The 20,333-nt window shown below is 44.6% G+C and overlaps 2 protein-coding genes and 2 non-coding genes across 9 annotated transcripts in view; 2 read left to right on the plus strand and 2 right to left on the minus strand.

Moving 5' to 3' along the window:
- The window catches only part of shank1 (SH3 and multiple ankyrin repeat domains 1), a 50,463-nt gene extending 48,797 nt beyond the window's left edge, over positions 1-1,666 (plus strand). Inside the window, exon 27 of the mRNA XM_086175435.1 lies at positions 345-1,666. Coding sequence (XP_086031561.1) covers positions 345-432 — 88 coding nt within the window. The 3' untranslated portion in view covers positions 433-1,666. The remainder of the gene's footprint in view (positions 1-344) is intronic.
- A 5,695-nt stretch (positions 1,667-7,361) lies between these two features.
- On the minus strand, positions 7,362-7,450 carry LOC147217509 (small nucleolar RNA SNORD88). The gene has a single exon (XR_015109010.1). It is a non-coding gene; the product is annotated as a small nucleolar RNA SNORD88 (small nucleolar RNA).
- A 139-nt stretch (positions 7,451-7,589) lies between these two features.
- On the minus strand, positions 7,590-7,680 carry LOC147217510 (small nucleolar RNA SNORD88). Its single transcript, XR_015109011.1, has one exon. It is a non-coding gene; the product is annotated as a small nucleolar RNA SNORD88 (small nucleolar RNA).
- Positions 7,681-12,021: 4,341 nt separating this feature from the next.
- LOC147217511 (protein kinase C and casein kinase substrate in neurons protein 3) overlaps positions 12,022-20,333 on the plus strand; it is a 10,711-nt gene continuing 2,399 nt past the window's right edge. For 2 of the 6 annotated variants that reach the window (XM_086175787.1, XM_086175785.1), the window contains exons 1-5: positions 12,453-12,713; positions 14,409-14,479; positions 19,660-19,819; positions 19,911-20,146; positions 20,225-20,333. The exon at positions 20,225-20,333 is cut by the window's right edge and continues 47 nt beyond it. In XM_086175787.1, the coding sequence (XP_086031913.1) occupies positions 14,417-14,479; positions 19,660-19,819; positions 19,911-20,146; positions 20,225-20,333 (568 nt within the window). In that variant the 5' untranslated portion in view covers positions 12,453-12,713; positions 14,409-14,416. Of the gene's footprint in view, positions 12,221-12,452; positions 12,714-14,408; positions 14,480-19,659; positions 19,820-19,910; positions 20,147-20,224 lie in introns of those variants that run through there. The other 4 variants (XM_086175790.1, XM_086175788.1, XM_086175786.1 and 1 more) reach the window with 3 other exon arrangements.

The following is a 20,333-nucleotide window of genomic DNA, read 5'->3' on the forward strand; positions in this document are numbered from 1 at the left end:
AGCTGGAGTACAATCTCCCTCATGAGGAAGCAGAGTTTGAGCGTTGAACTCAAATTCGAGCAACGAAGACAACATGTGTTAGTGTTTAAACATCAGCACTTAAGTGGAAAATTAATTCTGAGATGATTTACCACCTGGCTACACCTGGTCTTTTAATGCACACCGAAAAAAAGGTCCTCTCGTCAGACTCGCTTTGACCATCCTTTCCGGATGATCAAATAACCTTCTCGGTTTTAAATGCACGTCACGTGGAAATTCAGGGCCGTGCAACTGCATAAAAATTAATCCATTCATCATCATTATTTTGCGCAGGGTACAAAACTCAGTCTGTTTTCCGCCTGCAGGCTCTCCAGCAGCCCTTTCCCCATTTCTGTGCTCTCACCTCGGAACGGACAGACGGAGAGGAGGATGGATGATGGGAGTCGGAGCTGAGGTCTCGAACGTGGAAAGAAAAGGGGGGGAGAGTAAGAGGAGGAGGAGAGGACGAGGCCACAGAGCGAGGAAGCCACAACTGCTGCTACCCACGGCGGGGGGCGGGCGGTAGATCACGCGCAAAGACCGGCAGGAAGATGGAGTCAAGTCCGAAGGTAGATGGGAAAGAGGAACGATGGCGGCGAGCACTCAGCGGTGATGAAGGGCTTCATTTACTTAACACTCCCTGCCAGCTCTCGTGGTCACACAATCCCCACATTTAACGCAATGCACTCCCCTCAACCCCGCCCCCACGGTTCTAACGTGCACAGGAGGAAACCACAGCCGCAGATTTTCGGAGACACTGTGAAACGATGGACCCCCCGGGTCGAGAGCAGAGACGCGATCGGAAGCCGGTCGGTTTGAAATGAACGGGTAAATATAGTAAATAAAACACGGGTCGCACCTGGTGATGAGCTCCGGGATACCGAAGGGGAAGCTCCCAAAACTGAAGTTCTTTACACTCCCCACCCCCCGAAAAAAAAAAAAAATTAAATCGCAATCTGCAGCGTATTACCATGCCTGTGTGTTTGTAAGCACTCGAGTCTAAATTTGGACGTTTATGAAGATTTTCCGAACAGACTTTCGGTTTGATCTGAAACTGATAATTCCTGATTCGTGCACTGGATTTGAGGATAAACAGTGACTCCGGTTTCCAGACGTCCCATTAAACCCTTTTTTGATTGACAATAGAACTGACATCCAATGCCGAATGTTATTTCAGTATTTTCGTCACAACCCGAACCCTTTTTATCCGTCAAAAACAGTGTAAAGATGTAATAATGGACCCTTTGAGAGGGATCTGACTCCTGAAACCCTGAAATTTGGAGGGGCGTCATGGCGGTGCAGAGGTCAACCTCACAGAAACAGGGTTCTCTCCATGTGTTCTCTCCAGGTTCTCCCACCAGGGTTTCTCCCTCTTCCTCCACAGACGGAAAACAGTCTGCCGGTCCCCGGAGACTCTTAGTTGTGCGTTGGTACGAGTGAGAGAGTGAACGGTTGCGTGATCAACAGCTGACCCGGGTTAAGCCCCGCCTCTCAGCCATACTTTAAAAATGTGTATAAAATACACAAGATGGCTTTTGATTGTTTGGCCGTTCTGTCAGTCTCCTTGACCTCCCTGGCCAGTTTGGAGCGTTCATCTCAAAGGATACAATCACTGCCCCCCAACTCGTCCGCCCCAAACCCCCGACCCACATCCCCGGTATGGATGCTACCTTTAAATCGTCGCGGACGACGAGGTGAGAGGTGTGTTTTCATGTGTGTTAAGAGCTTCCGCCTCATCTGAGGGTGAGAAAGGTGTTACCGGCAGGTTCAGGCCAGAGGGAGGGAGGGAGGGGGGGGGGGCTTGACTGAGATTGGACCGTCGTATTCTTACCTCACCGCCAGTTGGGCGTCCCTGCCGCTCCTGCCAGCCTGAACCCCTCACCCACCTCCCAACTCCCCCCCTTTTCAGCTCTTCATCACCTCGTCATGGCACCAATGCAGACTGGTCACTGTATCACGAAAATCTGTAGCAAAAACAAGTGCCCAGGCCAACCACACACACACACACACACACACACACACACACACACACACACACAGGCACCCGAGTGATGACCAGTCAAGCCTGCATGAGCATCAGACCCCATCTGGAATTAACAGGACATGTTTGGACCTGAGGTTAGAAAAGAACTGCTTTCGGCCGGACGAGGGCCCTCCATTCCACCCCCCCGTCTGACCCTGGATTTTATCTGAGGACAAAGACACTCTAGGTCGCCTGTCCAGACTTCCCGGGGGGGGGGGAGGAGAGGAAGAGGAAAAACTGCCATTTCTTTGCTGTTCCTCACCCAATATACCCCCCCATCGCCACTCCCGCCCTGCTCCAAAAAAAAGAAGCACTTCTCCCTCCAAGAGGGGTCGCCTCCCCCGACTACAAATCCAGGAGGAACCAAGCCGTGACTCCCCCCTTCCCCTCGAAACGTCGGGGCGTGGGGGGCGGGTCAGAGAGAAATGCTTATATCAAGTTTTAATACTATGGTTGTTCTTACAGTTTTTAAACTTTAATGGGATACCGATATTGATATGAAGAGATTTATTGTTAATACTTATCATTACTATCATCGTCCTTACTGTTATTCAGGTGAGTTCCCGCCTCCTGAGGCTGAGACGGCGCTAGTTTCGCGGCCCTCTGGCCACGTGAGGATGATCCTGACCCATATTTATACGTATATTATGTAAATGTAGGTATTTTTTTGAATTGAAAAAAAGAGAGAGAGAGAGAGAGAGAGAGAGAGAGAGAGATGATGGTTATCATTTGGCGCACCAAACCCTTAACGTTGCCTCCATGTGAGCAGGAGCGCGACGGCCCAAATCTGAAGCACATCCTGAATCGCTATCTCCTCGTCGACTGCGACAATTCAATCAAATTTACCTGTCTTTTTAATTCTTTTCAATTTTATGTTGTGACGATTGCCGCCGCTTTGTCTCAAGCAGATGCTAATGATGTAGCAGCTGCTAACGTTAAAACCGCCTTTAGAAAACACAGAGGCCAAAACCGATGCTTTGTTTTAATTAAAATAAAGCATTGTGAATTCTCAGCTCTGCGTCATGTGACTCTGGAGAGGCTCTAAAACATCTCACTTATTCAAAATGAAAATCAGGCCACCTCGGGGGAAACTTTGGAAAACTTCACAAACTCACAACACGGCAGGTCGAAGAAAAACGCTGAATTTTGTCCGGTGTCAAATGCGCAGCCTTCCGGTGATCGCTTTTATTCACATTGCAGCTCATGTTTTTGTTAAACCGATTCCGGTTTTTCCGATTCGCTCGATTTTTAGCCTTTTTTTTTTTTTTTCTTTCTTCCGTTCCGCTGAACGGGCTTCCAGCTCCGAAGGGCCGACGTACAAATGTTTTTTAGCTTCTCGTCCTGCCGTCAAAAGTCCCATTTCTTATCCCCCTCCAGCTCCAGGTCACATCCAACCCCCAACCCCATCCCCCCCCCCCCACCAGGTCCTGTTATTCTCGCTGTTGCTGAGATCAAATATAAGGGCTCTCCCATGACCTCTCTACCTTGGACGACAACATTTCACCTCTCCTGCTGCTTCTCAGTCCTAGAACACATATCGAACAGGCTTTTTTACATCAGTCTATAGAAGGAGGGGCCCTGGGAGGCGGGGGTGGGGGCCCGCCCCGCCCCGCCCTCCCCGCGGCCCTGCAAATCCTCCATCTATTTTTGCAACAAAGATTAGTTTTCATAGATCGCGTGGCTCGGCGTGCACGTGTGCAGAAGATGTGAATGTGAACGAGAAGCGACGAGGAATCAGTCTGTCGTCATTCTGCGCGGGGTAAAGGGCAGATTTTTATTGACATGCAAGGAAAATAGCAATAAGGACGATGAAAATAATGGCCATCCTAATTATGGTTTAAGATGTAAAAAGGAAAAAAAAAAAAAAAAACAGTCTCAAAAGTTCTAAAGAATCTCTGTCTTCCAAATAACATGAAAAGGTACATCGTCTTTATTTAACTCCTCTGCTTTCTATACAGTTTGAGGCGCCCACCGTGTCTGCTGCCCCCCGGCGGTGCAGGGATTTGCACCCCGGCAGATGGCGCATCGTCTGCAGAAAGTTTACCAGACACAGCTCATTGTTTATTACAGGTGTATTATGCAACCTTACGTTTTTAATTAACGAGTGGGACGTCCCATGTATTCCCACTCCCAACCCTTTTTACTAACCCACAGCAATGCCACTTGTTTGCAAACAGAAATAAGAAAAATTAACCGCTTTTTTTTTTTTTTTTTCATTTTTCGTTGTCGGGTGAAGGTAGTCTTGGGATTTGGACACGGGAGTTTCACAGCTCAACTGTATAGAAAGCATATGTTTTTCCTTTAAGAGATCTTTTGAAAACATATGAAGGAATGAAAGGTAACTTACAGAATATATGTATATGTGGATTACATATACACACATTAAATATAAACATATGAATTTCAAATGTTTTAAGAGAAAAATTGTTAGAATTATAATAAAGATACAAATAAAGTTCTAATTTATGTTTTTTTGGAGGTTTATTGAATGGCATGAACAAGTCAGTGTTGGTGGTTGGGTGCTAAACAGTGGTTCAGTCCTTCTCAGTGACTTACAGAATGTGTAAACCTGTTCTGTTTTTTGCATAAGAACATTATGATTTTCCTTTTCCAAAATCTCCATTGCTAAATGTATTGTTAGAATAGAACAGGTTATGAGACGAGACCAAAATTTAGTGATTGACCCTCGCATTATGTTGAAAAAAAATCACATTGATCATGTTGAGGGTCAATTAGACCTATTCTGTGGAAATCCACACAAAACGGTCAATAAAACAGGTTACAACGGTAACAGCTTTATGTTAGATCATGTAAACATTCAGAAAAGAGACACAACAGATTTTTAATCTCGACACTATATTTAAGAACTGTTTGGTTAAAAGTTTTTCCCCTTAACGTTTTTTTTCTTTTAACTAGACCCATTTTCAGAGATTTTCAGTGTTCAGCATCTTCAGTGGTCTCCACATGATGGACAGATTGTGACTGTGTGCTTTTTGCAGATACAAGTCTTGCATTTCACACAAGAGGTGTTTGTCTTACTGTCCTTCTGGGAGGGACAGACCTGACATCGTGTCCGTTTTTTTACACCTGTGTCCACTGGATCCATTGCAGATTTTGTTGGATGACCTGTTCTTGACTTTTCAATGCCAGCTGCAGCGGCAGGGGATCGAGCTGGCCCGGCTCGCATCTGGATCTTGGGAGCGACGACTACTTTGCAGAGTTCTTCAAAGAAAAGCCGACGTTGGTACAATTTGCCGGCATTCCATTGCTGGTTGATGTCAGCCCACAGGACATAGGCATTGTATGCAGACACATCCACAATGTTGAAGAAAATCACCAAGGGCCAACGGGCAGTCTTGCGCTGGAAGCTGTATGTTGCTGTGACTTTGTCCAGATTCTCAACACCTTCTTTGGTGGAGTTGTAGTCCAGGATCATTTGTGGCTTCATGTCTTCTCTTGTGCTCAGAGATGCATCTGTGTGCATTGTGCTCATTACAAGAACATTCTTCATTTTCTTTGGGCAGTATGAAACAACTGTTGCTTTCTCAGTGAAAACTAATACAGAGGAATGCAGAGGTCTGCCCTGCATCTTTAGAATTTCACTGGGAAGTTCTGACTTATTTTGTCTGACAGTCCCCAATATAGTCAGCTTTCTCTTCTGAAGTTCATCTCCAAAGCGGTAAGATGTAGAGAAGTTGTCACATATAAGGTGTCACATTATGACCTTGCGGTCCTTCACTCATCTCCAGCACCACACGCTTCCCCTGATTCTTCTCAGATGCTCCTCCAGGTAGCTTTCCAGTATACACTTGCATATTCCAGGTACAACTAGATTTTGCATCACAGGCTGCCCATATTTTAATGCCATACTTGCCAGGCTTGTTTGTCAAGTACTGTCTGAAAGGACAGCGGCGCCTGAATGGAACAGACACTCATCTACACTAATATGGGGACCAGGGTTGTACAACAACTGTATATTTTCAAAACCATTTATCCCATACATCTCTGATCGCAGCTAGTTTGTCGCTTTTGCGTCAACCTGCTCCGATGTCATGCTTATGAAGTCGGATCACGTGAGATATCATGTGAAATTTCAGCAGACATTGTTGCTTGAGAGATTGGCCTTCTATACTCTTCATCCCACAGACTTGCAGTTGCTTCTCCCCATGACCTGTACACTCCAGCTAATAACAGAATTCAAAGGTATGCCTGCAAGTCGAGCTGATCCAGTTGCTTCCATTTCTCCTGAAATACACACTCCCCCTCCAAGTTGGTCTTTTCCAGTATTATCTTCTCTCTTGGTTGAACAGCTGAAATGCTGATTTAATATTATCAACTTGTGTGCAAATCTGGTAGGACCAGGAGTAATTTTGATGACATTGGAAGGTGACATGCCTGGCTTGGCTTTGGCGTGGTGATGTTGACCAGTTTATCTTACTATCTATGGATGGCCATGTCCCCTCTGTGGATGATGATTGCTGCATTCCTTGGTTTCATCCAATGGATCCTCCTAATCAGCCTCAACATGGAATACTGACAATCAGGATCATCAATGACATTGTCCTCAGTCTCTGATCCCCCGTCTCTAAATCTATTCCTCTGTATCATTGTCCAAATTTGATTTAAGTGATGAAGCTTGTTCAGCTGTAAATCTTCTGGAGCTCATTTTTGGTGTTGGTCAGAGATGACAAGAGTCAGATACAAATGAGAGAAAGTTCCTGCTCTACACACCTGGGTCTCTGGCAGACAAATTACAAATGACCGTGCAGTCAAAACAAAGGATGTCAAAGACATCTGAGAGGCATATCTATTTTGGATCTAAACAGCCACTTGCCCACATTACAGTGCCTGGCTCAAAATGACTCGCAACATAATATTTGTATACAAACTGTGAATGAGCATTCCACTATACATCACTGTCCCGATCTGTTCTACATCAGTTCATGACCCTAGATGAGGAAGTCACACAATTTCATGGGGAAAAATAAAGGACCTCCAGTGCTATGATCAGAGGGAAAACTGAAATGGGTCAAATTGACCCTTATTATAATTTTCATAAGGGTTAATGGGATGATTTTGATTTCTGGAGCCTGGACAGTTTTTTTTGTTCTTTGCATAGATCATATGGTGTTTGATGTGAAGGGGAAAAAAGACCAGACAGAAGATACTATTTTAGTTTCTTTTATTCCAGGTATAAAACGACAAACCAAATGAGACTTCTCCCACGAGTTGCCTCCAGAAGGTCCAGAACCTGAAAACAAGGAGGCAGTCAGGAGTGCATTTCTCAAACAATTAATAAAAAGGACTAAAGCTTCGCTGGTGTCTCCTCAGACTCTGCCTTGTCAGGGTCAGAGCCGCACTTCTGTCATCATCATGATCTGAGCCCAGTGCAAGGCATCACGGGAGACCCGCATACACGACACGTGTTCTGCGTCGAAACTCACCTGATGTTGCAAAGGCCCGATCCGATCCTGCGTGAACCTGAGTGGAGAAACATAACTAGTTAGGATCAGCATGTTTTTAATCAAAACACGTTTTAAAGGTCTTTTTTTTCCTCAGATCCCCGACTTGTCAGGTCGGAGATGCACTTTGTCTCCATTTAGAACTCAGAGCCCAGTGCTAAGTCATCACAGGAAGTTCGGCGACCGTGCTTTTTCATCCCATCCCCACCTGGACGTTCACGGATTTTATTAAATACGAGAGATGCGGGAAACGACCGTCACGCCAGCCGGTCACGCGGAGTTAGCCGTTAGCTGCTAGCATGAATGAATGCTAACCACGTGTAGATACATCGGCATGAATAACTATAACGGGAGCGAATTGAAATTAATTTATACATAATAATCCTAACTCAAACGTAATGATTTAAAATTACCCAAAATACCCAAAAGACACCCAGATATTACCATGTTTAAGGGTCGGAAACCACGTGTCGGACTGAGTGTCAACCCGGCGAGGAAAAAAAACAAACGAGAAAAGCCACTAAGAATTGTAAATTCAAGCAGATGCATTGCCATTACGTCTCTACGTTTCTTAATCCGGGAGAAAAGTTAGGGAATAATTTGAAAAATGGGCATAACAGTGTTCTTACCTCTTACCAACCCACCCGCCGTGCCTTGCGTTGAACATCTGCGTTGTCGTGGCTCACGGTCACCTCATATATACATGTACTCACTGGCGCCACCTAGTGGACGGGAGGACGAAAGACGATTTCACGCTTCACCAGGACATCATCGGTAAGTGCTGCCAACTACTGGTCAGAATGTGCAACTACAAGAACAGAAAGGTAAAACGTAGTAATTTATTCGTTAAAAAGGAAAAATATCTTGCTAGATAAGTAAAATAATCCAATATATTACTGTAAATCTTAATAATTTATCTGTATATATATTCATAACTGTGCAATATTTCGTTTCATAACAGCTGGATGTGCTATATTTTTTCATACTCTTGTGCACTCCTCATCTTTCACCTGGTACTTAAGACCTTAAGACACTTTTTACCCTTGACTTGTTACTTAGACACTTATTATTATTATTTGTATTTCTTATTCCCCCCCCTTTTTTATACTGTTTATACAATTTCCTACTGTTATTTATTATTGATATGTTTTACTTGAAACTCTGGCACAACAATTTCCTTCGGGATAAATGAAGTTGTTCTTATTCTTATTCTTATAAATGAAACAGTTGTAAATAGTTTCAATTACGTTTTCATGCATATATTCCATACTTTGAAGCAGTCTTTTTTCTAGATTTGTCGTCAGAAATGTTTGTTGAAAATGGGTACTTAAATACTTGAAATATTACCTGAAATATTAATTTCAGTTTCCTTTAAGGATTTGAACATTTCCCTTTTACATTTTTCGTCATTTACTCGTAATCTGGGTATTTTCTGGCTGCCATTTGCTTTTTTGAGACAAACTTTCATTTCCAGATCTAACTTCCCTCGGTCTGTGATTTTTCCTTGAATTCGAGTTTGTTTAATCGAGCTTGATCAGTGTTTTTTAATGATGTGAAGGATATTATTTGCCCCAGTTTCCACTTTTTCCATGTTCCGCCCTCCATCCGCCAGAGTTCTCCATGTTTTTTTTTTTTTGCTTTTAAATTCATATTTAGTTTAATTAAAAATAAACATGGAAAATTAAATTGGAATTTTAATTTAGTTCTCCATGTTTTTTCTCCATGATTCTTTGGTCGAGGTTAAGCCCGCCTCCTGCGTTTAAGCAGTTGTGATTGGCTCAGACAGGCCCCTCCCCTTTCTCTGAGCATGGCACGCTGTCTGGCTGTGAATCAGTTTGTGTCTTGCATCTTCACAAGATTTTACTGTTCTGATTGTTTTTATTTGATATGTTGTCAGTTTGACTTTAAACCTACTGTTTACCTGTGAAAACAAAATTCCTCTCATCAAGAGATACAAACACACTACAGACAAGTGACTTTAAGGACTCAGTCAAATGCCATCTTTCCAGATTCACACCTGGATTTGCTTGGTTCCTCCTAATGGAAACAGGAGTGGTTCTCTGAAATGAGTGTCGTGATGATGCTCACCCCTTCCAACAGGCAGGCAGGGGTTAAACACCTCCTTAGGTTAATGAAGGGCTCTAGCAGCTGCAACAGCAGGATACCTGCCCGCCCTTTACTTCCTGTTTTGACCTTCAAATTGCTGTTTGCACAGAGCAGGCCGGCGCCGGCTCCCATGGACATGTCCCAGCAGGACGAGGCCCAGGAGGCCACCTGGTCACATGATCATGGTCACGTGATCGTGAATGTATTCTTCTCTTCAGTGATCATACTGAAACTGAAACAAAATATGCTAAAAATATAGAAGAATGAATGGATAGTCAATAACCTGAAATAAAAGAAAAAAAACCCTGAAAATAATGATTTTTATACTAAAATGATAAACAAAAAAAAGACAAAAATATTACATAATTAAAAGAAATTGACATTAAAATTAAGAAAATATTTTCTTAATCACGGAATGAAAGGAAGAAACTACACAATTGATGGTGTTTGCGTTAGTGTGTGTATTATAAATTTGAGAAATTAAGGATAGATGACCCAAGAATTTTATAAATGATAATCAAGAAACAAGAAGAATATACTTAAAAAGAAATATCCCTTAAAACTTACCTAAAAGTCCAAGAAATTGTCATAATTTTTTCTTTCAAAACATGAGATTGCACTAAAGAAATAGAAAAAAATTCCAGGATAATAAGAACATTTTTTAAGACTTTTCACTAAAATTATCTTACACTGAAAAAATAATTACAAGCAATTGACATTAAAATTCTCCTTGAGAATTGGATGAAATCAGTGGCAGAAGACATGGATGGATATGATGAAATTAAGAATAACGTCCTGAAAAATGAGATATTACTTGAATAATGAAATCAACGGAACTGACCCTAGAAACATGAAAACAATAGTATGTGTGTATATATATATATATATATATATATATATATATATACATATATATGTATATGAGACAAATAAACAGTGGATGACCAAAAAAAAAAAAAAATGAAAAAAAAAATAAAAGAACTAACCTTTGAATATAACCTGAAAGACAAACAAGAAATAATCACTTTAAAAAGCAATAGTAATCATAAAGAAATGACAAAAAAACACGTCAAAAAAAATTATGTCTATAAAAGTAAATCTAATATGACCTTCGTATGAAAATATTATGGAAACAATAAGAAATTACATTAAAACTGTGGAAATAGCATTTCCACCTCACAGCAAGACGGTCCCTTGTTCAATTCCAACTTCTACGAAGTCTGGAGTCTGCAGGTTCTCCCCGTCTCTGCGTGGGTTTCTCCAGGTTCTCAAGTTTCCCCCCCACAGTCAGAAAGCATGCTGTAGGTTTATTGGAGAAAAGTGTGTGAATAAGAGATAATGGTTCTATGTCTCCCTGTGACGTGTGAATGAGAGGAGTAATGGTTGAACTGCACATCTCCATGTGTGGCCCCGTGATTGACTGGTGAGCGGTCCGGGCTGAAGCCCGCCTCCTGCCCAATGACAGCTGGCTTCAATCCCCCCACCCACACACACACGTCCACACCCGCAACCCTGAGTGCAGGATAGGCAGTATATGAATGAAATATTACTTCACAGTGAACAAACAGCTATTTGCAAGTCAAGTTAATTGATGGATAACCTGAGCAAACTCGAAATGAATGACAAAACACATCAAACAAGCAATTTAGACTGCAGAAACACGGCAAATCAAAAACAATATGTTTATTACCAGACAAAAACGTACACAGTTTCATATCACAAACTGGTATTTTTTTTCCAGTGGCACAGGATTGTAACTGGAGTCCGCACAGGGGAAGGCGTGGCTCGATTCTAGCTCCCCCTGGTGGCCAAACCTGGTATAACACCCAAGTTGAAGCCTGGATTAAATCAACCTGGATTATTTCTTCAAAGTCTCCCAGCGGACGTGTCATCCAGCTGTGGGCCGACTCAGCGGGGGGTGCTGCGGTGCTGGGAAAACAGGAGGGGTAAGTGTGTGTGTGTGTGTGTGTGTGTGTGCGCGTGTGCGTGAATGTGTGTACGCCTCGGAGTTTCCCTAATCTGGTCATGCTGCTTTGTACTTCTTTATGAAACAGTAAAACATTGTTAACAGGCTCATAAACACTGATCTCTGTCCATGACTCAGCCTTGGGGAGGCCTCACCTCCATACACACACACACACACACACACACTCACGAAACCCCACAATGGTACATTTCATTTACACACATAAGGGGGGGAGTTAATGTACAGGGGGGAATGAGAGAAAATAAGGATTGAAGAACAAAGAACAAGAGAATAAGTTTCCTGCAGCTGTTTTAGAGAGAGAGAGAGAGAGAGAGAGAGAGAGAGAGAGAGAGAGAGAGAGAAGAGGGAGGGAGGGCGGGTGTGAAGGCGGGAGGGGGAAAAAAAGAGAAGCCAAAACCATCTGATACAAACAGTGGGCCGGAGAAAGGGGGGAAGCGCAGGAGCTTCACCCTCCAGAGCCGGCGGTTAACCCGAGCGGAGGAGCTCAGAAGGGGACCGGCAGGAGGACGGTGAGCCGCGGAGGAGCAAACACGCCCGGGAGCGACTGGACTTTCCAAACGCCTGGAGAAGGAAGAAGGGAAAGGGTGGGGGTTGGAAGACGGGAGGGGCCCCAACTCTGAGAGCGTGAGTTCATGTCCTTACAGGAGATGCTGCGGTGATCAGTTTCAGCTCCGACCTCATTCATTACTATATATTTCCCCCGTGCAGTGTGTGCGTGTGTGTGTACGTGTGTGTTTGTGTGCGTGTGTGTGTGTATGTGCGTGCGTGCCGAGTTATGTCTGACAGATGAAACGGGGACAGGGGGAGGAGTGAATCTCCATGCCAGGGTCTGCTGGAGTTCCAGATGGACTCCTCTGACTCACTGAGCTGCAGTTTTAACTCCGTCCTTTCTTTTTTTTTTTTTTTTTTCTAACCCAGCTTTTCTTTTATTCCTTCAATTTCAAGCATTTTAAACTTTCCTTTTTCCATTTTCTGGATTTTTATATATTTCGAAATCGTCGGGAAGGAATAAGCGACTGGAGAGTTAAGTTTTCAAACTTTCCACCCCGAAGTGGCGAAAGATTATCCGGTGTCTGGAAAACCCATGTTGGGATTGGATAATCCAGGCCTGTAGGGGGTAAGTTATGTAATCTAGGCGAACAGGATATAAGCCGGTTGGGTCTCCTTGACGACGACGTCCAGGTCACTGAACTTTGGGACTCCGACGTCACCATGGAAGTGGAGTCAGGCTTTTTATTTTAAATTTAACTGAATTATTTTTCCGTGTTCAGACATTGCGTTATTAAATTATTCAAGCGCCGGAGTCGGGATTAAACCTAGGTCCGGTCCGAGGCCCTCTAATAGGCATTGACGTTAATTATTAAGGGTGGGGAGGGTAGAAGGCCATCAAAGTTTTCCGAAGGAGAGATAATAAAATAAATTTAATTCAATCTACTTTTTCGACAAGGGGAAACGGGGGAGGAAAGAGGCGCAAGAAATCCGCTTAAACATAAATGTAAGGTGAAGCAATTCGAAATAAACTGTCCGGGGTTGACCTTCAGCCCAGCTGGTCATTTTTTAAAACCGTTATTCTGTCCAGCCGCGAGGTCCTGATGTTCTCTTGACCTCCGGCACACGAAAAGAAAAGTGGAAAAAGTAACTGTAAGGCTCTAAACTTAAATCAGTTGAGGATTTTTGTGACAAAGGCTTTTCCATCTTGAGAATACCTGAACCTCTGCAAAACTCTGGAACCGGGATTACAACAGAACCCCCCCTGTTGACAGCAGGCGCACTCTGGAGGGCTGCAGACAGGAAGTGGGGTGTCAGGGGTCAAAGGCCAGGCCATCGGGACTCTAGCGATCCTCCCCTCCCCCCACGACTCCTCTCCGCCGCCATGTGACGGCGCGCGAAGGCCTGAATTTTCAGGGGGGGAAAAAAAAATCATCGGATCCGCTTGCAGCGCCTCCTGGAAGAGAGAGAAGGAGAAAAGCGGGGCCCGACACTGAGAGCCCGGGTGGGAGGAGCCTGGCGGCGGCGGCGGCGGCGGCGGCCTGGAGACGCCGGGAGGCGAAGGAAAAGTGTTTACTGAGAAGCTTCGAACTGGAAAAGTCTTTTTTCGGGGAAATGTTGAAAGATCGAATACTTGGTGTTTGGTGCAGTATCTACACGCCCCTCGGAGTACTGCTCTATTTTTGTTTGCAGCTCCGCCATCAAAATCTACTTCAAAAAAAGTGATGAAGAGCACATGACAGGAAGTGCTGACCTTCACCCCGCGTTTATTTCAGGACGCCTCTGGGAAAAGCTGGGAGCCCCGAGAGACAGAGGGAATTCTGGGAAAACAGAAATGAAGAAATTAGATATTTCCCCCACTTATGACATTAAGAAGTACCGAAAGCCCGCCCTGAGGCTTCCCCGTCGGCCGTCATGTGACCGTTGGATGCGTGCCGAGTCACATGACTGAACGCTTGGCAGGCGTCACAGTGTGTAAATATTTAAAATAAGCGACTTTGAATGATGACAGTTTTTCCAGTTTCACAGCAATAATATACATAACAAAAATTTTTTTTAAAACTCAGTGCATGTAGGGTCAGTTTTGTTCTCCCATTTTCCACATTATTCAAAATCCAAGGAATTCCATGCAAAATGTGTCTTCTTGTGTCAGATATATTGATATTGTTTGTGACTTTCTTGTAAACTGTTATTCTGCGGAAAATAGCAAAGATTTCTCCTTTTTGTGTTTTGACGGCGAAAGCAAACGGGACGTGGTTCTTAGGGCGCATCAGCAGTTCATAGTTCTCTTAACTGATATCTGTGTTCTTCTTTCTCCTCTCAGAGAACAAGATGTCGTCGCCACAGCCGTCAGAAACCAGCCCTGAGGATGTCAACAATCGCAGCTTCTGGATGGTAAAGTTGAATGTGTGTGTGTGTGTGTACGTGTTTGTGTGTGCGTGTCTCTCCGACGCGCACACACATTCCAGATAGAGGCCTCCTCGGTGCCTTCCAGTCAAAACAGAGGAGGAAGAGGAGTCGTTCAGGGAAGTGTGGGCATGAGCAAAGTCACGCTCTTCCACGCCTGAATAGGATTCGCCACACGTAGGGATCATATTTTTTTTTTCAAGGGCTATGGGGTATCTGGACAAAATGAGCAAAAAATAAATTAAATATATGTATCTTACTAGTCAATACCCTGAAATCAAAGTGCTAGCAAAACATAAAGATGCTGACTTTTTAAACTAAAGTTAACCTAAAAGGAAAAATATTGAAAAGACAAAAATATTTAAATAATTTCAAATTAATTTACATTAATTAGAAACCGATAGAATGAAATGAAAAACAATGACCCGAAAATTACTTTCATACCATATATTTTATTTCTTTCTTTTTCATTATATTGTCATTATTGTTATATTTTTATTATATTATTTTATATTGATTTGCAGTAGAACGAGAACTACTACTATCACTACGACTATTACTTCTGATAATTGTATAAAATATATATAACAATGACAACAATAGTAATATGACAGTCATGTTAATTTATAATTAGCTGTTAGTCATTTTATTCGTTTTGTCGTTTTATGAACAATATTATATATTGGTGTTTTCCTCATTTTGAATAATTATTGCTTTTATTTGTATTGAGAATGCATTTGATATTTTTATCACTCTTCAAATAAATATGTATAATAATAGTCACAGATTTTAGTCATTTTTCTGGTATCATTATAATCCAAATTTGATTAAACAATAAATTGCAGTTTTTCATGGAGTACTTGTAGGTTCCTACCATATGACTTGACATAGAGCAGTGCCAGAAACCTAATTCTATCAAATAGAAACCAGCAAAACAACGTGTCTGCCAACGGCTCAGTGATAAAGAGGAGAGGAAGGATGAAGGCTCTTGATCCTAATGGATGATTAAACAACAGCGTGAGAACCACTTCCTCGGTGGAGAAGCAGCCGGTCACCAGGAAAACTGTCCATTTTAATAACGTAACATTTTACTACAGAAGTGGGTTCCCTGTTCTCTTTGGGTGGGTTCTCCACGTTCTCCTGCCAAGGTTCTCAGTGTGTTCTCAGAGTAACCCAGCGTATCTGAAGCTAGTTTTGTTTGTGGAATCTGGCAATCGTTCCGCAACCACCAATCCACCCCCGCATCCCGTCCCCTTCCCCCTCAGACACACACACACACACACACACACACACACTGACCCCATCAGCAGGGTCTCTTGCTGTTTGATGCCATGTTTGAACCCGCTGCCTCACTCAGCCCTCAGAGTGCCAGACGGTGTGTGTGTATGTGTGAGTGTGTGTGAGCGTGTGTGTGTGTGTGTGCTGGTACTGCTGCCAACCCCCCCCCTGCCCCCAATTTAATTCTTAAATTTTGCCACTGGTGACACAGAACATGTCTCCAGGCCACTTCCTGTCTGCGTCATTCCTCCCACCGCCGTTACCGATGACGTCACAGCATCACGAGCGGGGTCGGGGGGGGGGTTGTTGATCGTGCACATGCACGTGCACGTTGTCCATGCATCATCTCGGCTCAGGCCAGGATCTATATTTGTTTTCAAAGCATTTTGACGGGACACGAACCAACCTGGAAAACTCATCGTGTCGACCAGTGGCGACTATTTCTGTCCAGACGACAATGCCAGCTCTCTTATTTCACCCGATGCTATTTAACCCTCCTACTTGCACTGCAGTATCCACTACTACGAGTTGTACTACAGTACGCTCATACTGGAACCTCAAATATAACTTGCGCCTCCCTTCTTCCCATTTTCCACCACACTTTTAGCTTTAAAACAAAGTTCAACATTTAAAAGCCCAGAAATCATTACTTAAAAAAAAAACAACAAACATGTATTTGGTAAAATCTTATGAAAAATGAATGAATGCATGAAAATCATTTCTTTCTACAGTGCTTATTATGTGTCAGCTACAGTTGAAAATCCAGCTTGGTCATATGACCCCATGCAGCAGTGTGTGTTTGTGTGTGTATGTGTGTGTTCACGTGGCTTGCAGAGAGCTCAGCAAAAAGATGTGTTTGTGTGTGTGTGTGTGTGTGGGGGGGGGGGGGAGTCACCTTCAACAAAAACACCCCTTTGAATTAACTTAAAGTTGGTTGTAGCATCCTTTGACAACTTCGGCGAAGCCGTGTGACTTGGGGGGGGGCTTCTTCATGTGCACGAAGTGCGGGTAGCGTGCACAGTGTGTAAGAAGAGTCATGCAATCTGAAAGTGATTTTTACAAATCACCAGGGGGGCTGTGTTATCAGCCCCCCCCCCCAACCCCCGGCACTGGATCTGCAGGGGCCAGCCGGGTCCCCGAGCTGTTTCCATTGGCCCCCGACTGGATTCCACAGCTGTTTCTGCTTAATTCTCAGACAAAGTCAGGAGAGTCGGAGCAGAATACAACGGGGAGGGAACGGGTTTGGGGGGGGCTGAGGGTGGGGCGAGATGCTTTTTTTCTTTCTTAATTTAAAAACCTCCAGACATTAACTTCATCAACTTTCGGGATTTTATTGTTTGCGAGTCATCCCGCGTCGCGGTTTAGGGGGCATCATGGCCGCCGCGTGTCCGCACTCACAAGCCCGGGCGTGAGTCCAAACGTCGGCTCGCAAGTCGGCGTTTGCACCGCTAGAACAGCTACACGTTGTGCCTGTTTGTCCACGAGAACATTTCCCTCTCTAATCCAATTTAATGGAGAGACGAAATGAAAGATCCCTTTCTCCTGGCCGGGGTGTGTGTGTGTGTGTGTGTGGGGGGGGGTGGGACGTCCATCGCCCGGCCAACAGGAGGCCCAGCAAAAGGAGCGCTGTCCCAGAAGACAAAGACACAGGAAGTGCGCTGCGAGACGATGGCGTCCACTCTGCAAACCCCACATTAGCCTGACAGAAGAACAGCTGAGGATCACCCCCACCCGCCTGCTTAGATTAGATTAGATTTGTATCTGGGAGGGAGTTTTTTTGTTATCCCTCTTTCCTCAGACCTCATGATCTCTGGAATGATCGTAGCAGCGATGAAGTCGGAGAAATGAGGCGGCGATCAGTCAAAGGAGCTTTTGGAAGGGGGAGGCGGGGGGTGGAGTTTCCTCAGATTTTAGTATGATTTAATGCTACGCTAAAGCTACAGTTCAGGTCATTTTTTAATTCTCGTCTGTTCAATAAAACTTTAAGAGTTCAAAGTTGATCTTAAACAGGCTAATGCTGGTCATTTGTTGTCAGGAGACCAGGGGGAAACATGTAAACAGACTGGGAACTGCGGCGTATCATATTACCAATCAGACAGTTTGAATTTTGAATCGTTATCTCTTGAGGGGGTGGAACCAATTCGGGCGAAGATTACCTGTCAATCACAAGGCCACATATAAAACCGACCAATCAAAATGTATAGCCTTACATCTGCACTACAAGCATGTCTGTGTATGTCTGTTTTTGTGCTTGCATGCATGTGTGTGTGTACGTGTATGTTCTCAAACAACAAAAAAATCTGATGAGAAAAACTGATAAGTACATTGTAAAGTCACTCCAGTTAGAGCTGTAGAACACACACACACACACACACACACACACACACACACATGCATGCATGCACACTCACATCCCCCAAGCCTTACAAGTGATTGTCCCCATAGGTCTTGCTGGATCCTCTGGAACTCCCGTTTCTATGGTTTCATTGCGGGTCTGAGATCCGCACTCGAGTCAGCGACTGCTCGCCGTTGCTCCCCGGGGTGTCAGGTTGCTCTCCACCGGCTGTCTGATGGCGTTTCAGCCCTTTGGAAGGAGTCTGACGGGCGGAGAGGAGAGCGGGGACTAAAGTGCTGAGTAGGAGCCGACAGCGCCTGCCAGGAAAAAAAAACCTCGGAGAGATTTCCAGATTCCACATCCACAAACAAAACCAGCTTCAGATATTCTGATTCACTCTCGCCACTCCCCCCCCTCCGGCCTCTACCGACTACCACAGTTTACCACGGGAAACTTCCTTGTAGTTAAGAGCGAGCCGTCGGCCCCCGGAGGCGTGTGGTCGGGGGTTGGGGTGTCACAGTTTGGGAAGTCGGGGGTGGAGGTGCCACCGGTTCATGTTTGACTTCAAAAAGGAGTTTTTTCACACAAGTGAAACACTGGAAAATGTGGAAGGGGCTGCCGCTATCCTGGAAGGGTCAGCTGTAAATCATATCATCCTGTTCTGTATATTTCCTGTGCATCGTGTATTTGCAAGTGTATTTGCAGTCCCTATGTCCTCTATTGTAAGTCGCTTTGGATAAAAGCGTCTGCCTAATGTAATGTAATGTAATGCAATATAGAGACGTTAACCCGTTCGCTCTCATTCAAAACTACATACAATTTAGAGTTTTCACTGAACCTTCTGTTTTTGGACCATGCGAGGGAGGCGGAGAACCTGGAGAGAACCCAGAGCCAGAGCAAAATCTCCCTGGCAAATCTTTGCCTTTTGATTTTCTCTTCATTAATAATCTGATGCTTTGGTGCTAATCGCTGTTTTTATATAAATGACTCTGTTGTTGTTAAGACATAAGCGAAAACAAGTTAATTAGAGGCCATTGAGAAATTGATTAAAAACAGACTTACACCAAAAAAAAGGCAAGAATCCAAACCTGAGCGAAGAAAGGGAAAAAAAAAAGAATTGAAGAAAACACTCCAGAAAAAAAAATCTCAATAATTCATCATATGGAATTATGTGGTAATTACCGAAATAAAGCCCAATATCTCGGATTTATAGGAACAAACAGAAAAAAATAATTCAATATTTAAAGGTCAATTCATTCCTGTTTAGCTGCAGCAGGTTTTGCCACCACCTCGCCTTAACCCTCTCAGGCTCAAATTAAGTTGTAGTTGCAGGAAAAATCTGATATTTGGCTGTCGCAAATCTGCAACATCTGCCTGGAGAAGGTTAAAACCTGAGCCGACACACCTCCTGTTTTTTTTCCTATCGATGGAAAATTAATCTGTAATTAAATTAATCTTTACCGCCAACGCAGCGGTACGACCTCCTCTTCATGCTCTTCCTTTTTCTCTCCGAGTCCACGCTCACCTGTAGATTTTCCTCTCTTTTCGCCCCTAGCAGCCCGGGAACTACCAGCGCACCGTCAAGCGAACGGAGGACGCCTTTCAGGCCTGCAACGATATTGTGGCGTGCTTCCAGGAGCGTGCACGGGTGGAGCGCCAGTACGCCCAGCAGCTCAGCGAGTGGAGCAACAAGTGGAAGCCTGTAGTGGATTCTAGTGAGTAGGGTCAACCAAGATTGGACGGATGGTCACTCCTGCCTGCGCCGTTTTCGGAGCGGGTATGAATGACGGTCCGTCTCCTCCTCAGGTCCGCTGTACGGCTCCCTCCTGAAGGCGTGGCAGTGCTTCATGTCCTCCACCGACCGCCTGGCTTCCTTGCACGCGTCCATCTGCCGCTCGCTGGTGTCGGAGGACGGAGACCGAGTCAGGACCTGGCAGAAGGACACCTTCCACAAGAAGCTGTTCGGAGGCTTCAAGGAGTCCCAGGACACGGAGACGGGCTTCGCACGCGCTCAGAAGCCCTGGACCAAACGTCTGAAAAAGGTCTCGCGCATGAGAAGGTTAGCCGCGCTGTAGCCGCCGCCGTTCTCGACACCGCTTTAACCCCCTGCCGCTCCGCAGCTGGATAAGGCCAGGAGGGCGTACCACAAGGTGAGCCGGAAGGAGCAGGCGGCCAAGGAGAGGGAGGCCCACGCCCAGGGAAACCCGGACGTGGCCATCGACAAACAGA

This window comes from Fistularia commersonii, chromosome 28 (assembly GCF_037954325.1).
Source record: "Fistularia commersonii isolate RoL2024-O1a breed Wild chromosome 28, RoL_Fcom_v1.0, whole genome shotgun sequence".
Classification (NCBI taxonomy): domain Eukaryota; kingdom Metazoa; phylum Chordata; class Actinopteri; order Syngnathiformes; family Fistulariidae; genus Fistularia; species Fistularia commersonii.